This window comes from Epinephelus moara, chromosome 4 (assembly GCF_006386435.1).
Source record: "Epinephelus moara isolate mb chromosome 4, YSFRI_EMoa_1.0, whole genome shotgun sequence".
In the NCBI taxonomy this organism is placed as follows: Eukaryota; Metazoa; Chordata; class Actinopteri; order Perciformes; family Serranidae; genus Epinephelus; species Epinephelus moara.
Genome location: NC_065509.1, coordinates 22,325,509 through 22,339,223, shown reverse-complemented (window position 1 = coordinate 22,339,223; position 13,715 = coordinate 22,325,509). Strand labels below are relative to the sequence as shown.

At 42.0% G+C, this 13,715-nt stretch overlaps 2 protein-coding genes across 2 annotated transcripts; both read right to left on the bottom strand.

Moving 5' to 3' along the window:
* Positions 1-2,656: 2,656 nt before the first annotated feature.
* Positions 2,657-5,221, bottom strand: LOC126389022 (protocadherin alpha-4-like). Its single transcript, XM_050042438.1, has one exon. It carries the CDS (start codon positions 5,096-5,098, stop codon positions 2,657-2,659), a length of 2,442 nt encoding a protein of 813 aa, XP_049898395.1. The 5' UTR covers positions 5,099-5,221.
* A 342-nt stretch (positions 5,222-5,563) lies between these two features.
* Positions 5,564-8,471, bottom strand: LOC126388518 (protocadherin alpha-3-like). The gene has a single exon (XM_050041693.1). The coding sequence runs from the start codon at positions 8,438-8,440 to the stop codon at positions 5,963-5,965; it is 2,478 nt and encodes an 825-aa protein (XP_049897650.1). The 5' UTR covers positions 8,441-8,471; the 3' UTR covers positions 5,564-5,962.
* Between the last annotated feature and the right edge of the window lie 5,244 nt (positions 8,472-13,715).

Below are 13,715 nucleotides of genomic sequence, written 5' to 3'. Positions count from 1 at the left end.
GCGGCTCTGAGAAGCGAGGCGGGTTATCATTGACATCAGAAACATGAACTGTCACTATGTTGGTGCTGGAGAGAGGTGGAGTCCCTTCATCAGTCGCTACGATGGTGACATTGTACTCGGCCACAGTCTCTCTGTCGAGCGGACCATCAACTACTAACGAATAATAATTTTTATAATTTGTCTCTAATTTGAAGGGAGCATCATTTGCAATGACAGCTCTTACTACACCGTTGTTACCACCATCTTTATCCAGTACAGACACAAGTGCTATAGCAGTACCTACTTCTGCATCCTCCTTCACTGTGTTTAGCAGTGACGTTACTGTGATCTCAGGAGCGTTGTCATTTAGATCCACCACTTCTACCAGCACTTTACAATCTGCAGACATTGGAGGCTGCCCTTTGTCACTGGCCTGTGCATGAATCTCAAAAGCTTGGTGTTCTTCATAGTCGATCTGACCTCTGACTAAAATTTCACCTGTTTTAGAATCAATTTCAAATAAATCTAAAATGTGATCCTGACCTTTACTTCTCAATGAATACTCTATTTCAGCATTCAATCCCTCATCTGTGTCTGTCGCATTCAGAACTATAACAGTTTTTCCTGTTGCTAAGTTCTCAGAAATGCGAGCCTTATATAAAGAGCTGCTGAAAACCGGAGCATTGTCGTTGTTGTCTAAAACATTTATAATAATCTGAGACGTTCCTGATTTAGGTGGATTTCCTCCATCGACTGCAGTCACTGTTAGTCTGACAGTATGTTGTTTTTCTCGGTCTAGAGCTTTCTGAAGCACGAGCTGTGCAGACACGCTCTCTCCTCCTTTGTGGACCTCTAGAGAAAAATAATCATTTGGACTCAGCTTGTATGTACTCACACTATTCTTACCAACATCGAGATCCGATGCCCCGACAAATCCAAATTTCCCTCCCGGCACAGTACTTTCAGCAATGTTAAGAGACTGCACCTTCTCGGGGAAAAAGGGCGCATTATCATTTATATCGACTATATTTACCTCCAAACGATAAAGCTTTAGCGGGTTGTTCATCACGGCCTCTACACTGACAGTACATTTTGTCGCCTTCGCACAAAGCTCCTCACGGTCTATTCTTTCATTCACATAAAGAACACCAGTTTTCAGATTTGCATCGAAATATTTCCTCTTTGATCCAGCAACGATCTGAAACATACGAGGCTCTAAGTCGTGGACATTAAGGTTTAGATCTTTAGCGAGATTTCCCACAGAAGTCCCCGGGTTTACCTCCTCTGATACAGAGTATGAGAGCTGTCTGGACACCGCTTCCCAGCAGCAATCCAAAAGAACAAGGACTATATAAATCCCCAGCGGACTCCGTATCCACCGCGTCGACATATTTTTATCCAGCGTGAACAAAGCATATGGATTATAGTTTCAAAATCCCGTCTAATAATTCAGGGTGGAAGCAATGTCCCAGAATCCAGTTTCCTCGCCTTTTAGGGTGTAACAGACATAATGATGTCCACACGGTCCATTCTCTCTCTGCGTCTCTTTGTAACAAAGCCCTGAGAAACATCATTATCCTCTGAATCTGGGAGGAGCCTGAAGCAACCGAGAGGAGCATCAAAATGTGATGGTCTACAATGTCCTCGTGTGGTCGTTTGAAATAACTACATACACCACCAGGAACAGATAAATATATGTTCTTCTGAACTTTCAAGTCAGTATAATATATAAAATATACAGCTAACAAGAAGTCACAAATATCTGGACACAGATGTGTTAGTTGAAAAGCAGGATAAAGATTTAATAAATAGATAAAATGAAATAAAGAAACTATTGTACATAGCAGGATAAAGATTTAATAAATAGATAAAATGAAATAAAGAAACTATTGTACATTTCTGTATTTTATTTTTAAGTAGTTGAATTGAGGTAATGCAGTTATCCAGAGAGACTCCTTAAATTGTGGTGAAATCTTATATACATCACCTATCAATTGACTCAAAGGGGAACACCACCTAAATTAAGAATCGCAGTATGTTATTTCCATGGCCGAGGAAAGTTCAATCACCATCTATAAACATGAGCTAATCTCTATCAAAGCCAGACCCAGAGAAGTAANACCTATCAATTGACTCAAAGGGGAACACCACCTAAATTAAGAATCGCAGTATGTTATTTCCATGGCCGTGGAAAGTTCAATCACCATCTATAAACATGAGCTAATCTGCCGTGGAAAGTTCAATCACCATCTATAAACATGAGCTAATCTCTATCAAAGCCAGACCCAGAGAAATAAGTCTTAAACTTGTGATGTGGTCAAGTATAAAGTCTGGAGCTGCTTCACTGATAATGAATGGGGACTTGATTTTGTAGATGTATAAATTTTGAAAGTCAGCATAGTCACGCTTTAAATAACTGAGACAACTGCGGTGAATACACTCTCTCAATAGCACTCATCACACTGTTATTTCAGCACCACGGACAACGACATACATACTGCAGTGTTAAATTTAATTAAGAAAAGTAGAACACGATGGTACTTGCTCTCAGCCGCAGCCCAGAAGGATAAAATAATACATAAAACATGTTACTTTTCCATATTTTTCTTACCTTTTCTTTATTAGGTAAAGTCTGAGTTCTGNAATTAAGAAAAGTAGAACACGATGGTACTTGCTCTCAGCCGCAGCCCAGAAGGATAAAATAATACATAAAACATGTTACTTTTATTTTTCTTACCTTTTCTTTGTTAGGTAAAGTCTGAGTTCTGGTAAAAGTGTCTCCTCCATTAATACTGATCAGCTCAGCATCTACTGGCGGAAACGGTGCGGGGAAAACCACTACGTCACTCTTGAGTGTGTCTGAGCTGAAACACACGTCATACTGCTGAGTAGCTTTGGAGTAAGACCAGCTCCCGTCAGGGTGGGTGGTGATCATTGGGGCGCTGTACCTGCTGAAAGTGCCGTCTGTCCTGTGGCATTTGACAGCTATTAAACTGATGAGGCTGAGCAGAAAGATGACTGACACCGACACAATGGCGATCAGCAGATACAGGTTCAGCGCAGAGAAGCTGTCCTCCTTTATGGGCACATGTCTGAACTGAGTCTGGATGTCAGCTGTGCTCTCAACCACCACCACCTCAATAGACACAGTAGCTGACAGGGAGGGTTCTCCGTTATCAGACACCAACACCACCAAGGGGTGAGTTTTCAGGTCATTGTCACTCATTCTCCTCTTAGTCCTGATTTCTCCGGTGCTGGTTCCGATGCGGAAGAGGTTGTTTCCTTTGGGCTCAGAGAGGTGATAAGAGAGCAGCGCATTGTATCCAGAGTCTGCGTCTACAGCCCTGATCTTTGCCACAAAGTATCCCGCTTCAGCAGAATAGGGGATGCTCTCACTGTTAACGGAGCCGTGCTCAGAATATGGCGCGAGAATTGTTGGATTATTGTCATTTTCATCCAGGATTAAGACGTTGACAGTCACGTTGCTGCTGAGCGGAGGAACACCAGAGTCTGTGGCTTGAACTTTAAACTGAAACGTTTTCAGCTCCTCATAGTTAAAAGACTGCAGGCTGACTATATCTCCAGTCTCTGAGTTGATGTTTACCATTGTAGATAAAGGCAGTGAGTTACTGTTACTTTGTAGAAAAGAATAGCTCACCTGACCATTCTGATTGATATCAGCATCAGCTGCAGTCACAGTTTTAATAACTGCTCCTACTGGACTGTTCTCTTTAACATAAACATTAATCTGCGGCTCTGAGAAGCGAGGCGGGTTATCATTGACATCAGAAACATGAACTGTTACTATGTTGGTGCTGGAGAGAGGTGGAGTCCCTTCATCAGTCGCTACGATGGTGACATTGTACTCCGCCACAGTCTCTCTGTCGAGCGGACCATCAACTACTAACGAATAATAATTTTTATAATTTGTCTCCAATTTAAAGGGAACATCATTTGCAATGACAGCTTTTACTACACCGTTTTTACCCCCATCTTTATCCAGTACAGACACAAGTGCTATAGCAGTACCTACTTCTGCGTCCTCCTTCACTGTGTTTAGCAGTGACGTCACTGTGATCTCAGGAGCGTTGTCATTTAGATCCACCACTTCTACCAGCACTTTACAATCTGCAGACATTGGAGGCTGCCCTTTGTCACTGGCCTGTGCACGAATCTCAAAAGCTTGGTGTTCTTCATAGTCGATCTGACCTCTGATTAAAATTGCACCTGTTTTAGAATTAATTTCAAATAAATCTAAAATGTGATCCTGTCCTTTATTTCTTAGTGAATATTCTATTTCAGCATTCAATCCCTCATCTGCGTCGGTCGCATTCAGAACTATAACAGTTTTTCCTGTTGCTAAATTCTCAGAAATGCGAGCCTTATATAAAGAGCTGCTGAAAACCGGAGCATTGTCGTTGTTGTCTAAAACATTTATAATAATCTGAGACGTTCCTGATTTGGGTGGATTTCCTCCATCCACTGCAGTCACCGTAAGTCTGACAGTATGTTGTTTTTCTCGGTCTAGAGCTTTCTGAAGCACGAGCTCAGCAGACACGCTCTCTGCTCCTTTGTGAACCTCTAGAGAAAAATAATCATTTGGACTCAGCTTGTATGTACTCACACTATTCTTTCCAACATCGAGATCCGATGCCCCGTCAAATCCAAATATCCCTCCCGGCACAGTACTTTCAGCAATGTTAAGAGACTGCACCTTCTCGGGGAAAAAGGGCGCATTATCATTTATATCGACTATATTTACCTCCAAACGATAAAGCTTCAGCGGGTTGTTCATCACGGCCTCTACACTGACAGTACATTTTGTCGCCTTCGCACAAAGCTCCTCACGGTCTATTCTTTCATTCACATAAAGAACACCAGTTTTCAGATTTACATCGAAATATTTCCTCTTTGATCCAGCAACGATCTGAAACATACGAGGCTCTAAGTCGTGGACATTAAGGTTTAGATCTTTAGCGAGATTTCCCACAGAAGTCCCCGGGTTTACCTCCTCTGATACAGAGTATGAGAGCTGTCCGGACACCGCTTCCCAGCAGCAATCCAAAAGAACAAGGACTATATAAATCCCCAGCGGACTCCGTATCCACCGCGTCGACATATTTTTATCCAGCGTGAACAAAGCATATGGATTATAGTTTCAAAATCCCGTCTAATAATTCAGGGTGGAAGCAATGTCCCAGAATCCAGTTTCCTCGCCTTTTAGGGTGTAACAGACATAATGATGTCCACACGGTCCATTCTCTCTCTGCGTCTCTTTGTAACAAAGCCCTGAGAAACATCATCATCCTCTGAATCTGGGAGGAGCCTGAAGCAACCGAGAGGAGCATCAAAATGTGATGGTCTACAATGTCCTCGTGTGGTCGTTTGAAATAACTACATTCACCACCAGGAACAGATAAATATATGTTCTTCTGAACTTTCAAGTCAGTATAATATATAAAATATACAGCTAACAAGAAGTCACAAATATCTGGACACAGATGTGTTAGTTGAAAAGCAGGATAAAGATTTAATAAATAGATAAAATGAAATAAAGAAACTATTGTACATTTCTGTATTTTATTTTTAAGTAGTTGAATTGAGGTAATGCAGTTATCCAGAGAGACTCCTTCTTAAATTGTGGTGAAATCTTATATACATCACCTATCAATTGACTCAAAGGGGAACACCACCTAAATTAAGAATCCCAGTATGTTATTTCCATGGCCGTGGAAAGTTCAATCACCATCTATAAACATGAGCTAATCTCTATCAAAGCCAGACCCAGAGAAGTAAGTCTGCTTCACTGATAATGAATGGGGACCTGATTTTGTAGATGTATACATTTTGAAAGTCAGCATAGTCACGCTTTAAATAACTGAGACAACTGCAGTGAATATACTCTCCCAATAGCACTCATCACACTCTGGCGCTTATTTCAGCACCACGGACAACGACATACATACTGCAGTGTTAAACTTTATTAAGAAAAGTAGAACACGACTTGCTCGCAGCCGCAGCCCAGAAGGATAAAATAATACATCACATAAAACATGTTACTTTTCCATATTTTTCTTACCTTTTCTTTATTAGGTAAAGTCTGAGTTCTGGTAAACGTGTCTCCTCCATTAATACTGATCAGCTCAGCATCTACAGGCGGAAACGGTGCGGGGAAAACTACTACGTCACTCTTGAGTGTGTCTGAGCTGAAACACACGTCATACTGCTGAGTAGCTTTGGAGTAAGACCAGCTCCCGTCAGGGTGGGTGGTGATCATTGGGGCGCTGTACCTGCTGAAAGTGCCGTCTGTCCTGTGGCATTTGACAGCTATTAAACTGATGAGGCTGAGCAGAAAGATGACTGACACCGACACAATGGCGATCAGCAGATACAGGTTCAGCGCAGAGAAGCTGTCGTCCTTTATGGGCACATGTCTGAACTGAGTCTGGATGTCAGCTGTGCTCTCAACCACCACCACCTCAATAGACACAGTAGCTGACAGGGAGGGTTCTCCGTTATCAGACACCAACACCACCAAGGGGTGAGTTTTCAGGTCATTGTCACTCATTCTCCTCTTAGTCCTGATTTCTCCGGTGCTGGTTCCGATGCGGAAGAGGTTGTTTCCTTTGGGCTCAGAGAGGTGATAAGAGAGCAGCGCATTGTATCCAGAGTCTGCGTCTACAGCCCTGATCTTTGCCACAAAGTATCCCGCTTCAGCAGAATAGGGGATGCTCTCACTGTTAACGGAGCCGTGCTCAGAATATGGCGCGAGAATTGTTGGATTATTGTCATTTTCATCCAGGATTAAAACGTTGACAGTCACGTTGCTGCTGAGCGGAGGAACACCAGAGTCTGTGGCCTGAACTTTAAACTGAAACGTTTTCAACTCCTCATAGTTAAAAGACTGCAGGCTGACTATATCTCCAGTCTCTGAGTTGATGTTCACCATTGTAGATAACGGCAGTGAGTTACTGTTACTTTGTAAAACTGAATAGCTCACCTGACTGTTCTGGTCAACGTCAGCATCAATTGCAGAAACAGTTTTAATAATTGCTCCCACTGGACTGTTTTCTTTCACATATACATTAATCTGCGGCTCTGGGAACAGCGGTGGGTTATCATTAACATCAGAAACGTGTATAGACAGCACACTGGTGCCGGAGAGTGAGGGGGTTCCACTGTCAGTGGCGATTATGGTGACATTATAATTAGAGACCCTCTCTCTGTCCAGGGGTCCGTCAACTATCAAAGAATAATAATTTTTGTAGTTTGTTTCGAGTTTGAGCGGAACCTCATTTTTAATTTGAATTTTCACATCACCGTTTTTCCCACCATCCTTATCCAGGACTGACACTAGAGCAACTACGGTGCCTACATCAGCGTCCTCTTTCACTGTGGTATGTAGTGACGTCACCGTGATCTCAGGAGCATTATCATTTACGTCCACCACTTCTACCAGCACTTTACAATGAGCAGACATGGGAGGCTGCCCTTTATCACTGGCCTCTACACGTATCTCAAAAGCCTTTTTTTCCTCAAAGTCTACATTGCCTTTCACCTTGATGACACCCGTTTGACTTTCAATTTCAAAGATATCAAGCACATGATCTTGATCTTTGCTTCTCAGTGAATATACAATCTCACTGTTCAGGCCCTCATCTGCATCTGTAGCGTTCACAGTGATCACTATTGTACCCAGCGGCGCGTTTTCGGGGATTTTCGTCTTATATAACGTCTCGCTGAATATCGGAATGTTATCATTAATGTCTAAAACATTAATAACGAGCTGTGATGTGCCTGATTTCGGAGGATTCCCTCCATCTACAGCGGTCAGTTTCATGGTGATGACAGGCTGCTTCTCTCGGTCTAAAGCTTTCTGCAGCACCAACTCAGCAGACACACTGTCTCCTGCTTTGTGCACAGCCAAAGAGAAATGCTCATTTTGGCTTAGTTTGTAAGTACTGACACCGTTTCTCCCCACATCTACATCACTTGCTTCAGATAATGCGAATTTCACTCCTGGTAAAGTACTCTCCGCGATGTACAGATTCTGCAATTTGCTCGAAAACAACGGGGCATTGTCATTCACATCTAAAATGTCTACGTCGATACGGTAAAGCTTTAAAGGGTTATTTATGACGGCTTCTACACTCACTGAGCATTTAAGTTCCTCTGCGCAAAGCTCCTCTCTGTCTATTCTCTCACGGACATACAGAACACCAGTCTTTAGATTTACCTCGAAGAATTTCCTCTTTGATCCAGTGACAATTTGAAACATACGCGACTCCAAATCCCGTGAATTAAGGTTTAGGTCCTTAGCGATATTTCCAACAGCAGTCTCCGGGGTTACCTCCTCTGAGACGGAATAAGAGAGCTGCCCAGACACCGTTTCCCAGAAACAATAGAGCAGAAAGAGCACAAGATATATCCCGAAATAGCTCCATCGACAAGGCGAAGACATATTTCTGTCCAATATGAGCAAAGCATGAATATGACTCCCAGTGTGACTCCCAAATATCAGCCGAGATGAGCTCTAGATATGATTGAAAAATGCTGTGTTGTTCCACCGTCCTCCCTCTGTAACAAAGACTAGAGAAATGTCCCAGTCGCCTTAAAACGGGAGGGGCCTAGTTGTATTTAGAGAGTAGCGCTGTCTCTGATGGATCAACAGTGGCGCCACGTGGTGAAATAGACGACATACAGGGAGCAGTGGAAATGTAATGTTGCCTCCTCTGAAGCAGCCATTACGTCACACTATCAAATATTGATAACTATGTGCTGCTGAATAACCTAACTCAAGTAGGAGAGCTTAAAATTATATTTCAGCACCATGGACAGCGCACAAGAGCTGTTGTGCCTGTCCTGATGTGTGAGAGCTGTCTTTCATATATTTAGACATGGTGTAACCCCCTAAACACACACACACACACACACACACACTCCACATCACCTTCCACGTTTCCACCACACTTCCATTTATTTAATTTAGGCTGCAATTTGCAAACATGTGGAGTAAACTATGTCAGTAAATGTTACAGCCACTTTTGGTGAAATAATGACACTGGGTTTCCATGGGTACCAGAAAACATCCCAATAAATTAGATTTATCCTGCTCTGGAGGCAATTTCACACCTTAGTCCTCTGTTAAAAACTGTCAGCCAGTCTTTGCCAAATAATTAAGGCTTCCATCTTCCATTCATGCCCTTTTTTGTTATCACATTACCACCTGTGTGTGTAAATAATTATTTCAGACATAGCAAACTACATTTGCACAGCTGCAACATAAGGTTGAACACTGGCCAGAAATTGTAGTCCACATCACTCTCTTCCTCTTGTATCCATCCTCAACCTTGAGGGTAATAAATAATGTTAATTGGACCTTATTGTTCTCCTGCACGCACATCGTGTGCCGTGGTGCATTTCGGTGTATTTCAGCATTTCTCCACATTTCCACAGAGACAGTAGTCATGAGCTTTTGAACATTCCCTCGTTTGTAATCCCAGGATTAAGCCCCGGGTTCAGAAACTCCTGTCCTATTTCCATTCTGTAGGAAACATGATTTGATTTGAAAATATTAATAACCATCACACACTGAGCCGCAGTTATCCGTTAACCCCAAAAATGCAATAATAATAATAGCTCTCAAAGAATGTCCTGTGTGCTCAATTTCCCTAATGTATGGAAGGAGAATATAGCATGTACTGTATACAGGGACACAGATTTCAGGTTATTTACATACATACAAGCACACACACACACACACACACACACACACACAAATACATACAAACACCACATGGCCCATCAGACCAAGACAGCCTGTGATGAAATTCAATGATTCATAGTTTATTTGTAGGTCACTGTCTGTACTGCCCTGACCTCACAGGACTTCAATCTGGATTATCGCACTCATAAAAATCAGCATGACACACATGGACCACTGACGCTACATTTAACTCAGCACTGGAAAGAGAATTTATCTTTATTGTATCAGGGATTTCTGCTGACACTGTGACCTTGCTTTGTAGGCTGAATGTGAACAAGCATTTTAAATGTGTGTCAAAGTACTTGTCCTGCTGCCAGTCACACCCTTCCAAGAAATTATAAACAGCTACAAGAGTGTCTACATTTACATCACACAAGCAAAACATAGTACTGCATTTACCACACACAGTTCATGAATTATATCAGAGGCTGTCACAATACTGGAATTTCTAAGTTTGATACAATACCTTGGAAAATACTGACTTTAAATACCATGGAGAGAATCCAACCCTGAGGGCATACAATTTAATATTTGATTAAAAGATACATAAACATGGCTACAACAGGATAACAACAACCTTTCTTTTCTTGGTTAGCAGCAGAGAACAGTAGCCATAGACTGTGGTAAAGCACAGCTGGTATCAGTGCACTGATACTGCGGTGAGTACTGAAAACATTTCACGTATTCAGAATCAGTATTTAGCAATAAACTGATATTTGTGATAACACCAGGCTGTAGTACTGAATCCAAACTGAGAGCAAAGTAATGGCCTGCATCTGAGCATGCCCACTAGGCCATGTGGAGGACACACTGATTGTGTCATGGAGATGGAGACATGGCTTTAAGATGCTGAACGCACTTCACCTCCTCTTCCAGTGCCAGATACAGCTCCTTTGGGAAGCATCTGGAAAAGGGTCAATTATTCCATTAATAGCTCCATATACACTAACGCAGAAACAATTAACCATAACACACATACAAGTACACACGTGTGTGTTGCTTTAATTGATAAAGTTTCAGTTGATTAAATTAACCACGTCCCTATGAAGACATTTAAGTTTTTATTTATGAACTCTCCATGCATTGATGAAAGTCAAATTTCCTGAGGATATGATAATCGAATCTGTTGAATAATTAATTGTGACTACACGGTGGTTAAGAAAAATACACAGTATTTACTCCCTGATCACAGCGGGCTGTGCATAATAAATGCAGTGGTTAAATACATTTGTGCCTGTTAACCTGCTTCTCTGTCTGTGGTTTAATCACGTGATGAAGCAAAAGGAGAAACAGTGGGCAGCACCAAGAGCAGTGTGATCAAAGGGGCAGAGGAAGCAGCGGGCGGTAGGTGAGCGGTAGGGGAGGGGCGGCATGGGCGGAAGCAGTCCACAGCAGTTTTTTAGGCGTGTTCACTGCATTATTAAAGGGCTACCACCACATACAGTCACCAAATTAGCTTCTATATCTGCTCCATACTTATAATTTCATGATAGTCCTTTACATAGCCATCAGCTGTGTGTGTGCTTGTGAGTGAGTGTGTGTTATAAGGGTGTGTGCTGTACTGTTCATCTGTGTGTGAGTAGATGGGGGAAGGGTGCTATCTGAACACGCTCCAAGGCGAGTCTCCCCCCGCCTTTCCTCTCTCCTTCTGCACAGCTCTCTTGTCTCCATAGCAACGCCATCTCAGGCACAGACACGATGCATGTGTGCACAAACACACACACACACACCCTCACAAATGTAGGAGCATATGGGTGTATTTTTCAAAAAGCACAAGATGGTATAAAAAGTAAAATAATAATAGACGTCCACATTTTTATCCTCTACTGTTCACTTCAACGTAACCCTTTCAATGAATCACATCACTGTGACACAAACACACACAAACCTCGCGCCCGTGTGTACCACACCCGTGTCCACTGTTGCAGTAGGGCTGCTCATGCATTGATAATGCAGCACTGCAGCAGCATATTCGCTATGACGGATTCACTTTAGCGGCAGCGCCTGCTTCTCTTTCCACCCCCCACGGCCTCACAGAGAGCCTGACCTTTGCATTCAGCCATGCCCAACCCACTGCGCCCTCTCTGGGCCAGGACTCTGGGGACCACCCCCACTCCTTCAGTCCGCATTTAACATCCTGCTTCATGTGACGAGATACTGATGTCACTGTGCTGTTTTTGAGTGGCGTAGAGCTCATTACAGCACAAGGGGGCAACCTACCCCCTGTGCATGTTTCTTTCTTTACTCAGTACCAACCCTCCAGTATTATATCATGCTTTTTGTTCAGATCTATTTGTTTTGGGGGGTTTTTGTGTGTCCTGAGTAAAGCTGCAATGATTAATCAATTAGTTATCAACAATTAAATTAATCGTCAACTGATTTGTTACTCAATTCATCAGTTTAGTTAAATTTTTAAGAAAAGATAAGTTGAAAATTTCTGATTCCAGCTTATTAAATGTAAATATTTTCTGATGTATTTACTACTTACTATTTACTCTATGTTGGTAAACTGAATATCTTTGTATTATTGACAAAGCAAGACATTTTAGGACATCATTCTGGGCTTTTGGAGACACAATATTTAGAGTTTGCAAACAATCATTTTAGCTCCTACAATCATTTTGTGACAATTTATGGGCCAAAAACTTAATTGATAAATCAAGAAAATAACTGACAGGTTAATGTACAATGAAAATAAATGTAAGTTGCAGCCCTAGTCCGGAGGTGCTAAGCCTAATTCACAGGTCAAATTCTCAGTTCATTCTCTTTTAAACATCTGTGATGTATTAGAAACAGTGAGACTTGAACCACACCCAACTGCAGCAGTACACTAATGACTTAAATTCTTTGATAAAGCAGAGGGGATGGATGGAGATAAAGAGGTAACAAGACTGGCATAATTTCATAGAAACAGGACATAGGGGAGAAACCCAAATGAAGGGAAAAAAATGAGGGAGGAAGGGAAATGACACTTGGAAAATAAAGATGTCTAAAAATAGAGGTGGGTGTAAGGGATGTTCTTGCTTTCCCATAAGAGGACATTTTCTGAATGGGAGAATTACCTTCCCAGCTACCACACGACACTAATATTTTAAAAATGTTTCTTTGAGACTTTGTACTTTAATTCAGGATCCCCAGCTGTACACAGACACAAATATTACCCTATAGAATACGCTTACTAGACGACCAGACTGCCAACAGCCCCACATAAACAGCTACACAAAGATATCATCCGTAACAGTGTCTGTAATACAGTAGATAGATAAGAAGAGAGAGAGAGAGAGGGAGGTAGGTGGAAGATGAATCGCTCCTAGTATTTAATCCAACTACCACTTAATCATTTATTCCCAAATCTGCGCTCGCCTTCACTGGTTTGTGGAGTAAGTAGGACAGGGGCGGGTCCGGGGCAAACATGAGCCGGAACAAGATGAAAACCGGGACACAGCAATATGGAGCATGCCCAAACACACACATGCATATACCCTTGAGATAGAGGCACACCAACACAGTGTTCACTCATTTGGAAAGTAATGGCACAATGCCCAAAAATCACATAATTAGTTACTCTAGTGTAAAACAACAGGCAGGAGAAACAGCATGCTGTTGTTGTGAAAGTGACTGTTATATTTGTTGTTGTCGTAAGCTGTCGTTAACCGAGAGATGGGAGCGTAGAGTTTAGTTTTTAACTCAGCACTGTACTTTGTGTTTCTTTATAATTTTACAAATGTTTATACTTAATTTTAAGCCTTGATGGACCACCACTCACCACCTCTCCCACTAAATATAAGATCATTCATAAATTGTGTCAGGTTACAGATGATCTGTAGTGTAAAGGGCCCAATTTTACAATTTTAGTCACTACACAAAGTCAACAGAGACAGGCTGTGTTATTGAACCTGCTCTGGTGAATCTACAGTAATTAGTAGTAAGCATATTTAAAGCATGAATCACAGTGTGTCTGTGTGGAGTT